Source organism: Oncorhynchus mykiss, chromosome 11 (genome assembly GCF_057628025.1).
Source record: "Oncorhynchus mykiss isolate SJ-2025 chromosome 11, ASM5762802v1, whole genome shotgun sequence".
NCBI lineage: Eukaryota > Metazoa > Chordata > Actinopteri > Salmoniformes > Salmonidae > Oncorhynchus > Oncorhynchus mykiss.
Window position 1 is genome coordinate 24,214,423 of NC_143032.1, and position 22,017 is coordinate 24,236,439.

At 40.5% G+C, this 22,017-nt stretch overlaps 2 protein-coding genes across 2 annotated transcripts in view; both read left to right on the forward strand.

Annotated features, from left to right (window-relative positions):
- The first annotated feature begins 517 nt into the window (after positions 1–517).
- trdmt1 (tRNA aspartic acid methyltransferase 1) lies at positions 518–18,672 on the forward strand. Its single transcript, XM_021620558.3, has 11 exons — positions 518–720; positions 1,552–1,661; positions 10,677–10,753; positions 10,874–10,945; positions 11,384–11,449; positions 11,829–11,898; positions 11,993–12,076; positions 12,299–12,630; positions 14,121–14,178; positions 14,430–14,559; positions 18,271–18,672. The coding sequence occupies exons 1-11, from the start codon at positions 657–659 to the stop codon at positions 18,369–18,371; spliced, it is 1,164 nt and encodes a 387-aa protein (XP_021476233.1). The 5' UTR covers positions 518–656; the 3' UTR covers positions 18,372–18,672.
- The window catches only part of cubn (cubilin (intrinsic factor-cobalamin receptor)), a 53,672-nt gene continuing 50,121 nt past the window's right edge, over positions 18,467–22,017 (forward strand). The window contains exons 1-6 of the mRNA XM_021620557.3: positions 18,467–19,345; positions 19,819–19,945; positions 20,495–20,629; positions 20,792–20,893; positions 20,993–21,096; positions 21,185–21,311. Of these exons, the coding sequence (XP_021476232.3) occupies positions 19,221–19,345; positions 19,819–19,945; positions 20,495–20,629; positions 20,792–20,893; positions 20,993–21,096; positions 21,185–21,311 (720 nt within the window). The 5' untranslated portion in view covers positions 18,467–19,220. The remainder of the gene's footprint in view (positions 19,346–19,818; positions 19,946–20,494; positions 20,630–20,791; positions 20,894–20,992; positions 21,097–21,184; positions 21,312–22,017) is intronic.

Here is a 22,017-nt window from a genome sequence, read left to right on the forward strand (position 1 = left end):
ATGTATCCAACATGAGAGTCAAGGTTGATAAAGAACTGAATGGCACTCATTATTCAGATCAAAGTTGACTCCCCCTTCCCCCACCCCATTTTATATGTGTTGCTATGGGAATGTGCATATTTACCTCACAGACTTGACCCTTCCCTCTGGAGGGTTTTATAAGTGCACACACACTATAGCCTGCATCTCATCTTAATTTCTTTGTGTTGGGGGAAAAGGTTTAGGTTTCGTATTGCAACATTCCCTCTTGACATGAAAACTATTCAAGCTGACTGTTTCCTGATATAGCATGTGTCTATTTTAGCAAGGTAGAAAAGTATTTCAGGCAGGTTTTAGGATATAATGTAGACTTAATTATAATAAAATACAATAGAACAGAATATAATAGAAAATCACAATTTTTTAACTAATGACATTACAGTGTATTACATATTTATCAACCGCATGTCGCCTAATATAATTAACAGCCTAACTATCTACACAGTCTTTACAGATAATGTCTATGCAAATGACATAGTACGCAATTAAGTGCGCCTGCGGAACTTTAATATCCGGAACCTTTCTTTTAGTACTCTACTCTGATCGGAAACGCACCAGTAATGCTTGTTTACAATGTGTATGCTGTTAAACCTAGATAGCTCAACTAGGGACCAAACATGGAAAACCTCAGAGTACTAGAATTGTACAGCGGAATCGGAGGAATGCATTATGCATTAACGGGTAACGTTATGTGAAATATGTAACTGTTAGCTAGTCACTTGTGAGTCTGACTTGTCTTTTTGTGTCCAAGCATGCTATAAAATGGCTAGCCGCGTCCGCTAACGGTAGCAAGTAAATGGTTTTCTTACTGTTGATAGCTAGCTAGCGTTATCTTGTTCTTAATTCGAGAGCAAATACTAAGTTATTGTTTGCAAAGATGACTGGAAATGGATTTGTAGCTAGCTTCTCGCCTAATAAATCTCGCTAATTTACCCCAACTTTCGCTCATGCTCAATTAACCAAGGTTAATAGCACCTGTCCAGCCAACTAACCCTTTTTAATTCCAATAAAGCAACTTTTTCTTGAAGTGTGCACTCGTTCACTACTCCCCACAAATCTTCAAGCATTGGATTGGTGGAGGCATAGTGGACTAAACTCCACTCCATGGTGAAAGAAGTTTCAACTGTGGAGTTTATTTCGTTAGTGGAAACATGGCTAGCGGGAATGTCTACCATATTTCTTATACCAGTCATTTCCTTTCAATTTAGTGAAAGGAAGTGAACGAGTGTACGCTTTGCTCAGGCAGTGACGTTAATTTGGAATCCGAAGGTTGACGCAGCCTGTCATGCTTTGGCTTTCAACAGGTGTCACTGTCGGTATTCATAAAGTCTATGGGACAATACCTGTTGATCGTTAGATTACCAGGCTCATCAGCTAACCACTAGACCTTAGTGCCTACTGTTGTAAATTAGCTGTCCATCTTTTTATTTTGTTATTTTTATTTAACCTTTATTTAACTAGACATGTCAGTTTTTCATGTTGATTTACACTCCTATTTCTTTCTCTGTGCAGAGAGTGGTGTGGCAGCAAAGGTGGTAGCTGCAGTGGATGTGAACACCACAGCCAATGAGATCTACAAACACAACTTCCCCAACACTCCTTTACTTCCCAAGACCATAGAGGTGAGCACTCTTAGACCTGTCATTGAGGTCCCGGGTTCACAAGAGTTGCCATACTGCATTCTTAACCAACAGGCTACACTTCTGGGGCACACTTAACCAAAGGAAATAAACAATTTAACTGAAATTGTCAGCTCATGTTAAGTCACATACACCTGCACTTTGAGAGACATTCAAAGTGCCAAGGCTAAAATTAAAGGATATGAAAATTCTTACTAAAGTCTCTCAAACAAACAGCGATTTTAGGTTAAAGAGATTATCTGCTACATTTGTATACTTTTTAGCCAATAGATCTGAATGAGCCAAAAGTGCTCCCTGAATATTGTGTACTACTTCACATATGTGCACCACATCAATACACTCTCTCGCTCACTCTGCTGTGTGCATCTTGCTAGCGGTCACTCAAATGGTGAGGGGCTGATGTTCGTTGGCTAGAATTTGAATTGCTAGGGGGCTGGCCCACATGGGGGAAAAAGAAGGGTTGTCTGCTCTGTCAGCATCCAGTCAGTCATGATGCACAACTTGCACTGTCTTCCTAATAATATAAAATAGTCAAGCAGTTATAGGTCTATGTGTCACTCTCTTCAAATTAGCCCAGACAAAATGTAGGGAAAATGGCACAGCTTCCAGAAAAGCAGTCACTTTCAAACTAGGGATTTCATAAATTATGAACTACACATTGACACATCCAGCCCAAAGCGGGTGGTTTAAAAAAATACTTAGTAGTCGCCAAAGTTCCAGAACATTTATTTTAAGCTGTAACCTTCTAAATGTTGTCTTCGTTTCAAAAGGAAGCACTTTGCTGACATGTGTACATAATTCAGTGATTTCACTGTTACTATTCGTAGATGAGTTTAAGTGATCTTTGACCTGGATAATAGAAACCAACATGGAATTCTTGTCAATTAGTCTAGTCCTTATACAAGAGTAGCTGTTATTGACACAAGATTGTTAATTTGGATAAATATGCTTTATTAATAGTGGGGGCGTACCACAAAATGAATGTCTTTCGTGTCCATTTTATATTTGAAGTATTGTGATATTGTGCACAAATATTGCATTTTAAAAGCCTGTTATATTAAATGAAGCGCCCTTTTTAATATAGACCATATGGCTAATTCAATCAGATTGTTATTATAAATATAGACTTACTAAAGTGTCAAAATTCCGCATTTTGACATGTCCCTCTCTGCACCCTCTGTTACTACTAGGAAGATTTGAACCCACTTAACCCTAACATTTCTCCATGTGTTCAACATCATTGTAAAGCTGTGGTTATTTTGTTGTTTTGACAGTCATTTATGAAGATTCTTATTTAGGCTATTTCATGTGATTAGCCTACTGATTCATTTACTTCTGTCCCTAATTTTAAGGCAAACCCTGTGAACTGAACTCTCTTTTTAATATGGAAACTATTCCTTAAAAAATAAAATGATGAAGAAACATTGATCATCTAATATTCGAATCATAGTGTAAAAGCTGGTGAGCTGGTTCTGTTCTTTTTGGCCATTTTCTGTTTTGTACTGGAAAACCCAGCGGATCGAGCATAACACATCAACCATGTTGCGCATAGATACAAGCTAGAAATGTTTTAACAATTACATTTCTTTGTGAAGCTTGCATTCAATTGCCACTTCCTGCCCAACCTTCCATTCCCCCTGTCACAAGGGGATTTATGGCTGATTTATGAGGAAATTGTCAACCTTATTACTTTATTTGGCACTTACTATAGTCATTCTTTATTTAACCTCTTGAGATGGGAAAACATGTTTTTTTATTAAATTAAACATGTGCTCTTTATGACAGAATGTAAAAACTATGTGAAATCCAAAGTTTTTTCAAAATGTCTCAAAAGGCACTGACTTGGTGGAAGACCCATTGAGAGAGGGCCTACTCCTTTAGTGTTGCATAGTCTAGGATGTATTTGTTTGTTTATCTTTTCCCCACATAATCCCATGACTTGTGTTTTAATAGGCTGTTTGAGGTCATTTAGTAACTGAGGAGCAGGTTAAGTGAGGGGTAAAGGTTGTGTGCTCTGTCAGCATCCAGTCAGACATGATGCACAACTTGCACTGTGTTCCTAACAGGATAGAATATTCATGCTGTTATAGGTCTATGCGTCACTCTTCAAATTAGCCCAGAGTTTCAGTGAAAGCAGAAGGGCAATTCCGTGGTAAAGGAATTATGCTGAGACTTTGTTTTTGTTTTTTTCACTTTAAAATATATACCAAACAAAAAACATTGATTTTAAAGTTTAAAAACCATAGAACTCTGCACAATTACTATTATAATTACTAACACATTTTACCAAAACACATTTTAATTAAACATTTTATATATATATTTTTTTATATATACACTACCGTTCAAAAGTTTAGGGTCACTTAGAAATGTCCTTGTTTTTGAAAGAAACTGTCTCTAACCAGAATAGAAAGAGGAGTGGGAGGCCCCTGTGCACAACTGAGTAACAGGACAATAACATTATAGTGTCTAGTTTGAGAAACAGACGCCTCACAAGTCCTCAACTGGCAGATTCATTAAATACTACCCACAAAACACCAGTCTCAACATAAACGGTGAAGAGGCGACTCCGGGATGCTGGCCTTCTAGGCAGTTTCTCAGTCCAGTGTCTGTGTTCTTTTGCCCATCTTATTCTTTTCTTTTTATTGGCCAGCCTGAGATATTACCTTTGTCTTTGCAACTCTGCCTAAAAGGCAAGCATCCTGGAGTCACCTCTTCACTGTTGACGTTGAGACTGGTCTTTTGTGGGTACTCAACTGGTCTAAAGAAGGACGGTTTATTGCTTCTTTAATCAGGACAACAGTTTTCCGCTGTGGTAACATCATTGCAAAAGGGTTTTCTAATGATCAATTAGCCTTTTAAATTGATAAAGTTGGATTATCTAACACAACGTGCCATTGAAACACAGGAGTGATGGTTGCTGATAATTGGCCTCTGTACGCCTATGTAGATATTCCATTAAAAACCATCCGTTTTCAGCTACAATGTTAATGTTGTAAATGACTAATGTCTACACTGTATTTCTGATCAATTTGATGTTATTTTAATGGACAAAAAAATCACTTTTTTTTCTCCCAAAAACAAGGACATTTATAAGTGACCCCAACCTTTTGTGTGTGTATGTATATATATATATATATATATATATATATATATATATATATATATATATATATATATATATATATATATATATATATATATAAATAAAAAGAAATGTGCAGATACAAAGTTTGGTAACAGAATAACATTTAAGGAGATTTTACCGTAATTCTGTTACCAAACTTTGCATCTGCATTTACTGTGTACAGTTTCAAAGTAGGCCCAGTCATTTTGCATAGAGTTGTATGGTTTGTTAATCAATATTTTTTGTTTGGCATGCATGCTTTTAAAGTGACTAGGCCTGCTTCCCTTTCCGTAGAATTGCCCAGAAGTAAATGGAAAGGATGTTGTTGTAGTGTCTTAAATCCAGGGACATAACCTTACCTGAAGGCAATATAAAGGCTCATAAGCCTGAATGCTTATAACACATTACACAGCAGTATACCTGCAGGCTTTTAGTATGATGTTACCAAATATTTTATTGGTTGTAAAAATAGAGATGAATGTTATGTGCATACCACTGAGAGTTAATGGTTACACACAGACTTACACTGAGTAGGTTTCCATGACATAGACTGACCAGGTAAAAGCTATGATCCCTTAGTGATGTCACTTCAATCAGTGTAGATTAAGGGGAGGAGAATGGTTAAATAAGGATTTTTTTTGTTGTTGCCTTGAGACAATTGAGACATGGATTGTGTATGTGTCCTATGCAGATGGTGAATGGGCAAGACAAAGATTTAACATAAGTGCCTTTGAATGGGTTATGGTTGTAGGTGCCAGGTGCACCAGTTTGTGTCAAGAACTGCAAAGCTGCTGGGTTTTTCACGCTCAATATTTGTGTATCAAGAATGGTCCACCATCCAAAGGACATCCAGCCAACTTGGTACAACTGTGGAAAGCTTTCAACACCTTATAGAGTCCATGCCCTGATGAATGAGGGTGTTCTGAGGGCAAAAGGGGGGTGCAACTCAATATTAGGATGGTGTTCTTAATGTTTTATACATACATGCATGCATGCATACATACAGTTGAAGTCAGAAGTTTACATACACTTAGTTTGGGGTCATTAAAACTTGTTTTTCAACCACTACACCAATTTCTTGTTAACAAACTATAGTTTTGGCAAGTCGGTTAGGACATCTAGTTTGTGCATGACACAAGTAATTTTTCCAACAATTGTTTACAGACAGATTATTTCACTTATAATTCACTGTATCACAATTCCAGTGGGTCAGAAGTTTACCTACGCTAAGTTGACTGTGCCTTTAATCAGCTTGGAAAATTCCAGAAAATTATATGGCTTTAGAAGCTTCTGATAGGCTATTTGACATCATTTGAGTCAATTGGAGGTGTACCTATGGATTCAAGGCATACCTTCAAACTCAGTGCCTCTTTGCATGACATCATGAGAAAATCTAAAGAAATCAGCCAAGACCTCAGGAAAGAAAATTGTAGACCTCCACAAGTCTGGTTCATCCTTGTGAGCAATTTCCAAACGCCTGAATGTACCACGTTCATCTGCACAAACAATAGTACGCAAGTATAAACACCATGGGACCACGCAGCCGTCATACCGCTCAGGAAGGAGACGCGTTCTGTCTCCTAGATATAAATGTACTTGGGTGCGAAAAGTGCAAATCAATCCCAGAACAACAGCAAAGGACCTTGTGAAGATGCTGGAGGAAACAAGTACAAAAGTATCTATATCCACAGTAAAACAAGTCCTATATCGACATAACCTGAAAGGCCGCTTAGAAAGTAAGAAGCCACTGCTCCAAAACCGGCATAAAAAAAGCCAGACTACAGTTTGCAACTGCACATGGGGACAAAGATTTGTACTTTTTGGAGAAATGTCCTCTTGTGTGATGAAACAAAAATAGGACTGTTTGGCCATAATAACCATTGTTATGTTTAGAGAAAAAAGAGGGGTGCATGCAAGCCAAAGAACACCATCCCAACGTGAAGCACAGGGGTGGCAGCATCATGTAGTGGGCGTGCTTTGCTGCAGGAGGGACTGGTGCACTTCACAAAACAGATGGCATCATGAGAAGGGAAAATTATGCTTAGTCGCAAATGGGTCTTCCAAATGGACAATGACCCCCAAGCATACTTCCGAAGTTGTGGCAAAATGGCAACAAAGTCAAGGTATTGGAGTGGCCATCACACCCTGACCTCAGCCCTATAGAACATTTGTGGGAACTGAAAAAGTGTGTGCGAGCAAGGAGGCCAACAAACCTGACTCAGTTACACCAGCTCTGTCAGGAGGAATGGGCCAAATTTCACCCAACTTATGGTGGGAAGGTTTTTGAAGGCTACCCAAAACGTTTGACCCAAGTTAAACAATTTAAAGGCAATGCAACCAAATACTAATTGAGTGCATGTAAACTTCTGACCCACTGGGGATGTGATGAAAGAAATAAAAGCTGAAATAATTTTTCTCTATTCTTACATTTCACATTCTTAAAATCAAGTGGTGATCCTAACTGACCCAAGACAGAGATTTTTTTTCTATGATTAATTGTCAGGAATTGTGAAAAACTGAGTTTAAAGGTATTTGGCTAAGGTGTATGTGAACTTCCGACTCAACTGTGTGTAATACATATATATGTCGAGGTCTGTAATGTTTATCATAGGTACACTTCAACTGTGAGAGACGGAATCTAAAACAAGAATCCAGAAAATCACATTGTATGATTTTGAAGTTATTCATTTGCATTTTATTGCATGACATAAGTATTTGATCACCAACCAACCAGTAAGAATTCTGGCTCTCACAGACCTGTTAGTTTTTCCTTAAGAAGCCCTCCTGTTCTCCACTCATTACCTGTATTAACTGCACCTGTTTGAACTCGTTACCTGTATAAAAGACACCTGTCCACACACTCAATCAAACAGACTCCAACCTCTCCACAATGGCCAAGACCAGAGAGCTGTGTAAGGACATCAGGGATACAATTGTAGACCTGCACAAGGCTGGGATGGGCTACAGGACAACAGGCAAGCAGCTTGGTGAGAAGGCAACAACTGTTGGCGCAATTATTAGAAAATGGAAGAAGTTCAAGTTGACGGTCAATCACCCTCGGTCTGGGGCTCCATGCAAGATCTCACCTCGTGGGGCATCAATGATCATGAGGAAGGTGAGGGATCAGCCCAGAACTACACGGCAGACCTGGTCAATGACCTGAAGAGAGCTGGGACCACATTCTCAAAGAAAACCATTAGTAACACACTACGCCGTCATGAATTAAAATCCTGCAGCGCACGTAAGGTCCCCCTGCTCAAGCCAGCGCATGTCCAGGCCTGTCTGAAGTTTGCCAATGACCATCTGGATGATCCAGAGGAAGAATGGGAGAAGGTCATGTGGTCTGATGAGACAAAGATAGAGCTTTTTGGTCTAAACTCCACTTGCACGGTTTGGAGGAAGAAGGATGAGTACAACCCCAAGAACACCATCCCAACCGTGAAGCATGGAGGTGAAAACATCTTACATCTGTAAGAAGCATCTCAAGGTCCTGGAGTGGCCTAGCCAGTCTCCAGACCTGAACCCAATAGAACATCTTTGGAGGGAGCTGAAAGTCCGTATTGCCCAGCGACAGCCCCGAAACCTGAAGGATCTGGAGAAGGTCTGTATGGAGGAGTGGGCAAAAACCCCTGCTACAGTGTGTGCAAACCTGGTCAAGAATTACAGGAAACTTATGATCTCTGTAATTGCAAACAAAAGTTTCTGTACCAAATATTAAGTTTTGCTTTTCTGATGTATCAAATACTTATGTCATGCAATGAAATGCAAATTAATTACTTAAAAATCATACAATGTTATTTTCTGGATTTTCGTTTTAGATTCCGTCTCTCACGGTTGAGGTGTACCTATAATGAAAATGACAGACCTCTACATGTTTTGTAAGTAGGAAAACCTGTCGATTTTGCAGGTTATCAAATACTTCAAATACACGTTCTCCCGTGTGTGTGTGTGTGTGTGTTTGTGTGTCCCACACAGTGGGGCAAACAAGTATTTAGTCAGCCACCAATTGTGCAAGTTCTCCCACTTAAAAAGATGAGAGGCCTGTAATTTTCATCATAGGTACACTTCAACTATGACAGACAAAATGAGAAGAAAACAAATCCAGAGAATCACATAAGTATTTGGTTACCTACAAACAAGCAAGATTTCTGGCTCTCACAGACCTGTAACTTCTTCTTTAGGAGGCTCCTCTGTCCTCCACTCTTTACCTGTATTAATGGCACCTGTTTGAACTTGTTATCAGTATAAAAGACACCTATCCACAACCTCAAACAGTCACACTCCAAACTCCACTATGGCCAAGACCAAAGAGCTGTCAAAGGACACCAGAAACAAAATTGTAGACCTGCACCAGAATGGGAAGACCGAATCTGCAATAGGTAAGCAGCTTGGTTTGACGAAATCAACTGTGGAAGCAATTATTAGGAAATGGAAGACATACAAGACCACTGATAATCTCCCTCGATCTGGGGCTCCACGCAAGATCTCACCCCGTGGGGGCAAAAGGATCACAAGAACGGTGAGCAAAAATCCCAGAACCACACGGGGGGGACCTAGTGAATGACCTGCAGAGATCTGGGACCAAAGTAAGAAAGCCTACCATCAGTAACACACTACGCCGCAGGGACTCAAATCCTGCAGTGCCAGACGTGTCCCCCTGCTTAAGCCAGGCCCGTCTGAAGTTTGCTAGAGAGCATTTGGATGATCCAGAAGAAGATTGGGAGAATGTCAGATGAAACCAAAATATAACTTTTTGGTAAAAACTCAACTCGTTGTGTTTGGAGGACAAAGAATGCTGAGTTGCATCCAAAGAACACCATACCTACTGTGAAGCATGGGGGTGGAAACATCATGCTTTGGGGCTGTTTTTTTTTTTTAAAGGGACCAGGACGACTGATCCGTGTAAAGGAAAGAATGAATGGGGCCATGTATCGTGAGATTTTAAGTGAAAACCTCCTTCCATCAGCAAGGGCATTGAAGATGAAACGTGGCTGGGTCTTTCAGCATGGCAATGATTCCAAACACACCGCCCGGGCAACGAAGGAGTGGCTTCGTAAGAAGCATTTCAAGGTCCTGGAGTGGCCTAGCCAGTCTCCAGATCTCAACCCCATAGAAAATCTTTGGAGGGAGTTAAATGTCCGTGTTGCCCAGCAGCAGCCCCAAAACATCACTGCTCTAGAGGAGATCTGCATGGAGGAATGGGCCAAAATACCAGCAACAGTGTGTGAAAACCTTGTGAAGACTTACAGAAAACGTAAAGTATTGAGATAAACTTTTGTTATTGACCAAATACTTATGTTCCACCATAATTTGCAAATAAATTCATTAAAAATCCTACAATGTGATTTTCTGGATTTTTTTTCTTCTCATTTTGTCTGTCATAGTTGAAGTGTACCTATGATGAAAATTACAGGCCTCTCTCATCTTTTTAAGTGGGAGAACTTGCACAATTGGTGGCTGACTAAATACTTTTTTGCCCCACTTTATATGTGTTTGTGTGTGTGTATATATATATATATATACATATCACACACACGCACACTTTTTTTTTTTCTCATTTTGTCTGTCATAGTTGAAGTGTACCTATGATGAAAATTACAGGCCTCTCATCTTTTTAAGTGGGAGAACTTGAACAATTGGTGGCTGACTAAATACTTTTATATTTATATATATATATATATATAGTTGCTTTCATAATCAGTCTTATATACCGTAGCAATGGCTTACATACAAAGCTGTCAATCAGTCATAATTCCATAGCACAATCACAGCTTTGAGTAGAAGATGAAACGCTGTTTTTTTAATCAATTAAAACAAAAAATGTATCTGTCATTTTGTGTAGCTTCAAAGTATTTTGGTTTTGGTTTCAGGGAATGACATTGGATGATTTCAACAAACTGGCGTTTGATATGATCTTGATGAGCCCACCATGCCAACCTTTCACTAGGTATGTGCGTGTGTGTGTGTACACATGTCCCTAAGACCTGGTGTTAGCATTTACAGATAATCTCTGTTAGTTCATAGATGTGTTGATGAAGGGACACTGCAATCGTCTTCCTCTCTTTAGGATTGGGTTACAAGGTGACATATCTGACCCCAGAACCAAGAGCTTTCTCTACATCCTCGACCTTCTACCAAGGTTAGACACATACATTTACCCTCCCTATTCATCTTTCCACTTGGTCACTCTTTCCAAGGCCTTGTTTGTTTTATAGGTAGCCAATAGGCCTACTCTGTTTTGTACTATTTCTAGCCATAGGATTGAAGTTCATTCATTCTTTTCCTCCACTGTAGTTACTCAGTTTCCCCTCTTTGTTGCCTAGCTAGTAGCTATTTCTGGAGTCATTAATTCAGATCCTGGCCACTGAAACCATTGTTCGACACCATCGTGAACATGTAATTTTCTTACTCATTACATTCTGTTCATAGATAGACTGCTGTAATAATATCCTGTTGCATATTGCACATTCAGAGTGTAATAATATTAGCATCAATATGAATTCACCTCTCTGAATTATGTCTTTATTTTAATGAATAAATACATGCTGTGTGGTTTGACCCTCATCTTTCCCTGTAGGCTCATCAAGTTGCCACGCTTCATTCTGCTGGAGAACGTGAAAGGTTTTGAGACGTCCTCCGCCAGGTAACCATGGAGACGGGAGTCCCCTGCTCTGGAAGGTCGCCATGGTTACACTGTTAGTGGCCAATGGGGTCCCGGGACAAGCTGTGTGTTTAGCCTTTCTCTGTCGCTGTGGATCAGATCAGTGTACAAAACTTTCTCTGAGCACCAGAGAGCCCACTTCTCTACTAAGCCCTGTAGGCCTATACATTTTTCAGCTAAATGCTATTTTTTCCATTTTGGTTACCACATAATTTCTCTAGAGCCCCTTTACTTTTCAACTGTCATGTACAGTGCATTTACTACAGTCTTGTAAAAAAATATATATGATCTTACGTTGTCTGTGCGATGGCAGAAGGTTTGCCAAGAGTGATGTCTGAATAGTTTTTTCTACTCTGCCTAGAGACTCTTTGGTGAAAACGCTAAAGGAATGTGGATACAACTATCAGGAGCTCATGGTTTCTCCTACATGTGTAAGACATCCCCTTTCTTTACATTTGCTTACATTGAAATGATGAGCAGCATAGTGAGCTTACACATCTTCATTCTGTCTATCTCTGTTCACAGCTGGGGATGCCCAACTCCAGACTCCGGTATTTCATGATTGCCAAAGCACCACCAGGATCTTTCTCCTTCCACACCACTTCAGAGGTGGGGCTCGGACACCTTAACATTAATCTGTATTATGTTATGGATAGGATGTACCTAACTACATGTACTGATGTCTACTTTGCATTCCTGAAAGACAGTAGCTTCATACAATTTGTGGGCAACATTGTCTTCATATACATTTTGTAGACAACATCCTGGTTTTATGTCTTTGTCACCACCAAGTAAATAATGTGAGGTAAACTTATTTCCTCCCATGACCAGATCCAGGAAGGTTTCCCGCAACCTGCAGACAAGGTCTTATTAGAGCCCAGTTCTCCAATCTCACCTAGTCCTACTTCAACCGCCTACCAAGAGGAAGAACACAAGGAAGATGAAGGTGGTATCCTGTACAAGCTGGAGCGGGCTCAGGATGCTGAGAGGAAGAGCAGTCAGAACAGAGACCAGTCCCTCAGACAGATCAGTGTCTACCTGGAGGACCAGGGAGAAGGGGAGATGGAGCAGTACCTCCTTCCCACGAAGACCTTGCTGCGCTACGCTCTGCTCATGGATATAGTCAGGCCCACCTGCAGGAGATCTGTCTGCTTCACCAAAGGGTATGGCATTAAGCTGCGCTGGAGCATAGACACAGTAGGGTTTTTTTTTTCCTGGATCAAAAAAGGCTTTAAGTGGTAAGCCCGTCGGTGCAGCTGAATTTCAGAGAACGTTTTAGAGGCCCCCATCTTGGCGGTGTAGTGACTTTTAGGAATTTTTAAGCTTAATTTCCTGCATTTCAAAACATTTCTCCATAGAGCTGAGAGACATTTTTTGCAGCTTTTAAAGGAATTTCCTGCAATTCGACAGTCTGCTATGGAGCTGAGAGAAAATGTTGCAGTTTTAAAGGTAGTCTTAGTGATATGACGTAGATGCAGAAAGTAAACAGCATAGTGGGTCAATTTCTCCGCTTTTGGTCTCGTGGCTTCCACTCTAAGTGTGCGAACCCGTACACATAAATCTCGCTCATCTCAATATCTGCAGTGCTGCTTGTGGCAATGTCATTTCGCTGAGTCTACCGTTAAACCTAATTTCCTGCAGTTCTATGCATTTTGCCATGGCTAATGCTGTGTACATTTGCTCAAACATAACAAAATCTATACTGCTAAATTCATTGTTCTGGGAATTTTCAATTCTCCCTGATTGTTCGTTTTCAAAGAATATATTATATAAAATATTCAGGTTCATTATCTTCTACATACATCAAATCTGGTTTTAGTCATTTTAAATTTACACTGAAAGCGTTTATCCATCCCCATTATTCTAATAACATTTAATTAAAAAAGTATATATATACAGTGCCTTCGGAAAGTATTCAGACCCTTTGCGTTTTTCCACATTTTATTACGTTACAGCCTTATTGTAAAATGTATTAAATAAATACATATCCTCAGCAATCTACACACAATACCACATAATGACAAAGCAAAAATGTTTTTTGTAAACCGGTCGAACATCTCTGGAGAGACCTGAAAATAGCTGTGCAGCAACACTCCTCATCATACTGTACCTGACACAGCTTGAGAGGACCTACAGAGAGGAATGGGAGAAACTCCCCAAATACAGGTGTGCCAAGCTTGTAGCGTCATAGACCAAGAAGACTCGAGGCTGTAATCGCTGCCTACGGTGCATCAACTAAGTACTGAGTAAACGGTCTGAATACTTATGTAAATGTCATATTTCCGTTTTCAATTTTGAATAAATTAACAAAAAAATTACATGTTTTTGCTTTTTTATTATAGGGTATACACTTTAGAATAAGGCTGTAACCTAACAATGTGGAAAAAGTCAAGGGGTCTGAATACTTTCCGAAGGCACTGAATATATTTATTTCACACTGTTTGCACTTTGGCGACCCGAAAAAACACTAGGCGGCCCGCCGAAGGATTTCGGTGGCAGAAAAACAGTGTAGAGTAGCACAGCTTTACATCATACTCTCACTTAATCTAGCCTGGGATAACATGCATTTTACCCTACATGTTTTCCATGTGTTGGTATCGTTCTTGTGTAAACTTTAGTATTTGCTGATTTTGTGTCCCCTATTTTTCCACAGCTATGGACACTACGTGGAGGGAACAGGCTCTGTGCTTCAGTCCTGTATGGAAACCGATGTAGGTTTTTGACCTTACAACCTTACACAAGCCACACGTGTCTTCTAATAGATCACTTAGCCAGCTTATGGATACGTCCACCCTCGCAATGTCTAGTAGGTCTTAGACCTGCCTAGCTGCTCCATTACCTGTCTCAATGTGTACATTTAACATGACAGGAAGCAGAAGCGAGCAGGGTGTTGCATGTGCCTAGGAGAACAGGGTGAGCTCTGCCCTGACAGATATATTCTTTGTTTTGCGTTTCCCCTCAGATGGAAGCAGCGTTTAAGTCTCCGGAGCGTCTGTCTGATGAGGAGAAACTAAATCAGCTGTCCAGGTTGAAGCTCCGCTACTTCTCCCCCAGAGAGATAGCCAACCTCATGGGCTTCCCCAAGCACTTCAGTGAGTCATACACACCCATAAGCCAATAACATAAGACGTCTATTTGATTAGTTAGTCGATCAAGAATATGTCCAATCAAATGCAGTACAAAACTCCATAAATCATAGGCCTTATACTGTAGGCCATGTGAGGACCTTACTCACAAAGTGCTGAAATTAAAACTAGCCTGCAGCCTACACTAGTTAATTAGTTTGTCGTCACAGCAAACACAGCACGGCTAATGCCTAGTCTTCTGCGCTTGGTAGTTTGCTCCATGTAACCAGGTTAGTTACGGTGAGTGCTAAGCCTAGTTGGCTGTTGTGTTTTTCTGTGCAAAGGTTTTAGCGTAAGGAGCTTTCTGGGTTGGTGATATAATTAGAGAGTAGAGGACGTAGGAAGCCGGCCAAGGTAACAAGATGAGAGAGACCAGAGAGTAAGGGCCTGAGGGCTAATGGGATGACAAAAGAAGGGATCTTAATACTAAGCTAACATATGGAATTGTTTTAAGGTGGTCATTTCATGGATAATTTCATTTTTGGACCCTTTTAGGTATAAAAAAATATATATAGATATGTTTGTTTGGGTTAAGATACAGAATTTGGCCTTTACTACTATAGAAACGCATCGACTAAGACATTCATAAATGGCAAAATAATTAGTTGAAAAATAAATCATAAGGAATAAGGTTTTGAAGTGTCTGTCTTTTTCTAGGAGATATAAGGAAGCTCAGGAAATATACAATTTAATTTGTAAACATACAAACCCCTTGACTTTCCACATTTGTTACTTTAAAGCCTTATTCTAAAATGTATTAAATTGCCCCCCCCCCCTCAATCTACTCACAATACCCCATAATGATAAAGCCAAAACCTGTCTTTGCTAAATGTTTGCAAATGTATTAAAAATAAAACACTGAAATATAACATTTACATGCAGTACCAGTCAAAAGTTTGGACACCTACTCATTCCAGGGCTTTTCTTTATTTTTACTATTTTCTACATTGTAGAATAATAGTGAAGACAACACAACTATGAAATAAAACCAATGTAATCATGTAGTAATCATGTAGTAACCAAAACTGTTAAATCAAAATATATTTGAGATTCTTCAGAGTAGCCATCCTTTGCATTGATGACAGCTTTGCACACTCTTGGAATTCTCTCAACCAGCTTCATGAGGTAGTCACCTGGAATGCATTTCAATTAACAGGTGTGCCTTGTTAATTTGTTGTATTTCTTTCCTTAACGTGTTTGAGCCAATCAGTTGTGTTGTGACAAGGTAGGGGTGGTATTCAGAAGCTATCCCTATTTGGCAAAAGACCAAGTCCATATTATAGCAAGAACAGCTCAAATAAGCAAAGGGAAACGACAGTCCATCGTTACTTTAAGACATGAAGGTCAGTCAAATTTGTTTCAAAAGTGCAGTTGCAAAAACCATCAAGTACAATGATGAAACTGGCTCTCATGAGGACCGCCACAGGAAAGGAAGACCCAGACTTGCCTCTGCTGCAGAGGATAAGTTAGAGTTAACTGCACCTCAGATTGCACCACAAATAAATGCTTCACAGAGTTCAAGTAACAGACACATCTCAACATCAACTGTTCTGAGGAGATCGCGTGAATCAGGCCTTCATGGTCGAATTGCTGCAAAGAAACCACTACTAAAGGACACCAGTAAGAAGAAGAGACTTGCTTGGGCCAAGAAACACGAGCAATGGACATTGGACCAATGGAAATCTGTCCTTTGGTCTGATGTACAAATTGGAGATTGTTTGGTTCCAACCACTGTATCTTTGTGAGATGCAGAGTAGCTGAACAGATGATCTCAGCATGTGTGGTTCCCACCGTGAAGCATGGAGGAGGAAGTGTGATGGTGTGGAGGTGCTTTGCTGGTGACACTGTCTGTGATTTATTTAGAATTCAAGGCACACTTAACCAGCATGGCTACTATAGCATTCTGAAGTGATACGCCACCCTATCTAGTTTGCGCTTAGTGGGACTATCGTTTGTTTTTCAACAGGACAATGACCCAACCACCTCCAGGCTGTGTAAGGGCTATTTGACCAAGAAGGAGAGTGATGGAGTGCTACATTAGATGACCTGGCCTCCACTGTCACCCGACCTCAACCCAACTGGGATGGTTTGGGTTGGACCACAGAGTGAAGGAAAAGCAGCCAACAAGTGCTCAGCATATGTGGGAACTCCTTCAAGACTGTTGGAAAAGCATTCCAGGTGAAGCTGGTTGAGAGAATGCCAAGAGTGTGCAAAGCTGTCATCAAGGCAAAGGGTGGCTTCTTTGAAGAATCTAAAATATATTTTGATTTGTTTAACACCTTTTTTTGGTTACTACATGATTCCATATGTGTTTATGGTGTTGATGTCTTCACTATTATTCTACAATGTAGAAACTAGTCAAAATAAAGAGAACCCTGGAATGAGTAGGTGTGTCCAAACGTTTGACTGCTACTGTAAGTATTCAGTAACAAAGTATTCTTTGTTGAAGCACCTTCGCGCTCGATGCACAGCTATTTTCAGGTCTGTCTAGAGATGTTCGATCGGGTTTAAGTCTGGGCTCTGGCTGGGTCTCTCAAGAACATTCCTAGACTTGTCCCAAAGCCACTCCTGCATTGTCTTGGCTGTGTGCTTAGGATCATTTTCCGGTTGCTTAGGGTCATTGTCCTGTTGGAAGGTGAACCGAACCCCCCCCCCCCACCAAATCTAAGCGCTCTGTAACAGCTTTTTATCAAGGACCTCTTTGTACTTTGTTACTTTCCCTCGATCAGGACTAGTCGCCCAGTCCCTGCCGCTGAAAAACATCCCCACAGCATGATGGCTCCACCACCGTAGGGATGGAGCCAGGTTTCCTCCAGACGTGATGCTTGGCGCTCAGGCCAAAGAGTTCAATCTTGTATCTCATGTTCTGAGAGTCCTTTAGGTGCCTTTTGGCAAACTCCAAGTGGGCTGTCATGTGCCCTTTACTGAGGAGTGGCTTCCGTCTGGCCGCTCTACCATAAAGGCCTGATTGGTGGAGTGCTGAGAGATGATTGTCCTTCTGGAAGGTTCTCCCATCTCAACAGAGGAACTCTGGAGCTCTGTCAGAGTGACCATAAGGGTCTTGGACATCTCCCTAATTGCTCAGTTTGGCTGGGCAGCCAGCTCTAGGAAGAGTCTTGGTGGTTCCAAACCTCTTCCATTTAAGAATGATGGAGGCCACTGTGTTCTGGGGGACCTTCAATGTTTTGAAACTACAGAAATGGCTCAAAACTACTTCCTTTAGTTTGTATGTGTTACCTTCAGACGAGTCCCAATCACACATGGGGGTCGCAGAGCAAAACGGAGAGAGTCACCCCTGGCCTACAAAGGTTTGGCCTTTTTTAGGACATACCATTCGGACGCTACAGATGTTTTCGTGGGAAAATGAGATGAGATGTCTCATGGTCTGACAAACACAGCTGTAGCTTGGCCACCTTCCACCACAAATGTGGAAGATCGACATAGGCGGATTTGGTGGATTGAGACGCAGCCCACATTTTGATGGTGTTTTTTTCATTATGTTCCTTAGACATGTGTCAATAGACTCTCTCTTAAGGATTTTAATGAGGTATGTGCATTCTCATAATACTGTTTAGTCACTTGACAATATTGGGAAAAACTAACCTGAAAATAAGTATCTGTTTAGTCTTGTTCATAGGATAATATGTGACGTAATGATTTTGTGTTGTTTTTTTGCAGCTGTCCCAAAGAACATTTCCACCAAACAGCAATACCGAGTCCTGGGGAATAGCCTGAACGTACATGTGGTCGCCCGGCTCATAGAACTCTTGGTATCCTAACCAGGCATATGCAGCTCGTGGTATCCTAACCAGGTGTATACAACTCATGGTATCCTAACAAAAAATACTATCTGCCTCGGGAAAAATACTGTTTTCCAGTGTATGTTTTCTAACTGAGATAATGTAGCCACAGTCTGTCTGTCCTACAGTCCACAGTTGATCCAGCGGGACAAGTTGCATTCTGTATTTATTGACCAAACTGTGTAAATGATGTTCTACTCGACATGGATTGGAATCATGGAATCAACCTTTGCAGATGCCTTTGCTAACTGAATTAAATAAAATGTTTTTTGTTACATTATTTTGTTCTGATTTTCTCAACTTGTATGTATTGTGATGGTACTTCTTTTTGGCAGTAATTATGAATATGATTTGAGCCTTTCTCGTTTGTCAAGGAAGTTCAAAAACCTTTCATCTTTTATACATGAGAGAAACTCCTCATCTCATTCGGACCGTACACTCATTTGAACCATACACTAAGGAATAAGCGTCAAACAGCCAGGTCCCTGCATGTGTTACTGTTAGCTAACTAACGTTCACCCCAGCCTATCCTTAACCTCTGGTTATTCATCTCTTAAATCATGTGATGGCTCGTGTCAGTCACCCAATAAAAGGACATAACCGGTATATAATTGTGTTTAAAATGCCTTCCCCCTTTCATCGTTGAGTAGGTTTGGGTGTTTTATGGTTCTATGTCGCTGCCAATGCCTGCTTCCAGAAGAAGACCAGTAGGGACAAAGTGCACCCCTGTCCTCCCCTGTCCCTTTCTAGAGGCATTAGTGTTATATCAGATCTGTACGGCAGTATAGTGTCTGAAGAGCAGGTGTCCAGGGACCAGACTCTCTCAGCATGGCTCGGAAACAGCAGCTCTCCTGGTTGCTCTTCGGCCTCCTCTTCCTGGTTGGACTACAGTGTGACCAAGGGGAGCACGCCGCCCAAGGACCTCGCAGCAAGAGGGACATCAGTAATGACCAGTGAGTTTGGTGATGAAAGAGGATTTTAGTGATGGCCAGTGGTTGTTGGAATTGTGGTTGTAGTTTATTTTGTTAATCTGCAGGAATGCAGTGTCTGATAAAAGCAGTTGTGTAATGTAATAATTATCTAAAGTGATTGAATTTGTTACATAAACTTTGCATTATTGCAACGGGTAGAAATGTAGTTATCGGGAAATATGTTCGCTTCAGTCAAGCAACTCTGATCTTCGAAGCTCAACCAAGCATCACCTCCAAAGGGTGCATTTAATCTATTGCTATTGGAGAATGAGCTCATTTGTCATCGAAATCCCCCCCCCAAAAAAAAATTAACAGCATTTAGTGCCTAACCTACATGCTATATCATATCTTCTGTATAGTGGTACGTGTTGTGTGTATATACAATTAAAATGTTGATACATTAAATCTGTTCACATGTAAATGAATGTTTTGAAATAAATATCTGGTCCTCCTAGGCCACGCATGGTATCAGAGAACGGTCACCTGGTCTTTTCCACCCATAACAAAGAGATCCGCTTCCAGACCTCAGGGTCAGGCAGTGTCAAAGTGGGAGATGAGGACCTCACTCAGCTGATGAGTCAGGTACACACACACGCGAGAGAAAGTCTTAAATGGATAAACATATCCACATTGACAGACAATTTGTACAAATGTTTTCATGTTTTGTACCATCTTTTCGAAAGGCATCCATCTTTGTTAGTTTTTTTTCCAGCTAAAGTTGTAGAAATCCTATCAGATCAAGTGGTGGATATCTCCATAGATATGGTAATTGGAACATTGGGAAGTTATTTAGTTTTCTTATCCACTTATCTTGTTCACGTAACTATCTTTAGGAAAATATGTCCAAAAAGCACATTCTTCAAAATATTCCATCTGTTCAGGACTTTGTTCTGTCTCTCAACATCTCTACAAGCGAGTGTTTTCACATGATACTATGAATCATTAACAACTTAGAAAGAGCAGACTCTGCAATTCAACCAGCATTTGACCAAAGATCAAAATGTATTAATATCTAATTTTATTGTAGCATGGTTATTACTCTTTAAAAACATGAATTTAATAATGAAGAAACATGTAACATCAAAACTTCCATACCAAGTCTTCTTTACCTCTTACTTCATATCATTTCAGATCAAAACCAACAAAGCTGACATCGACAATATAAAACAAAATGGAGGTGGAACGTCCCCTGATGTCACTAACCAACTCAATACGCTCAACACAAAGGTGTCATCACTTGAAACTAAAGTGACAGCACTAGAACAGGTAAGTACAGTAGGGCCTACTTCTTACATGTTACATATTGAGTATGATGAATCTTACTCTTATAACAAATAATCATTTCCCTAACTCCAAACTCCTTATCCTCTTCCTCTCACCCTTACCCGCTGCCTCTGTCCTCTCCTTCTCTCTCCCTGCCTCTCCAAGATGGTCCAGAGAAAGACATGTACCAGTAATCCCTGTCAGAATGGAGCCACCTGCCTAGACCTGCTGGACTCTTTTCACTGCATGTGCCCCAGCAACTGGGGGGTAAGTGGACACTGAAGTTGACACGGAGTGAGAGAGAGTGTGCTTCGAAGCTGCATGTATGTGTTATTCCTGTTTAAATCTGGTTTTGTGTGTCTGCAGGGTCCCATCTGTGCTGTGGATGTGAATGAGTGCCAGATCTTTGTTGGGACCTCTCAGGGATGTCAGAATGGAGCCACTTGTATCAACACCCCTGGATCCTTTACGTGAGGCCACACACACACACACTGAGACACACACACACACACATACACACACAAACACTGAATCTGTCTTCTTGTATTTCTCTTCCAGTTGCACCTGTTCACCAGAGTGGTCTGGTACCCTGTGTACAACCCGCTATGACGACTGTCAGGGTGCTACCCAGGACCTGTGTGTCCATGGGACATGCATCGACGCAGACAGAATCACACCGAACGTGGTAACTGTCAATCATCATTCAACAGTGGTCTCCTATTTGATTTCATGGATCTCATCTGTATAAAAACCGAATTGTCCGATTTTCTTTTACTTAGCTGTCGCCTGCCCTGTTTAACTAGCCAAAGATACTTTCATTTAATTAATGAAGACTGTCTAGACAAGGTCATTTATTTCAGCCAACGTCTTCACCCTGGTCCCTTGGCGTCAAACAATTAGTTTAATGTGATAAATGCCCTGTGAAGAAAGCAATTACTGGATTAGATTTAGCACTGCTAGCTACCATAGCCTTAATGTTTATATCATTTTATTAGAGTAGACTAGAGCAATGAAACACTTATTTTTCATAGTGATGATAGATCTGAGACCTGGTTTTGAGTAGTAGGGACCGATCCATTACCACTAGTACAGTGCTGGTGGTCTTACACGGGAGTAGCTATGACCATTTACCCCTTGAATATCGAATCAAATCAATTATTTATAGGCAAAGATGCCTCTGTCCTCTTTTTTTTTTTATTTTAAAGGCCCTTTGCTAATCTTATTGAGTCTCGGCTCAGTAGGCCATGATCGTCATGGAAATAGAATGACTCTAGAATGACTGTATTTCTATAACGCAGGTCATTTCACATTATTGATTCACTACTAGTGCATCTAAATGTGCTCGGTACACATTCTGTACATATTCTATTCATGGGAGTTGACATTAATCC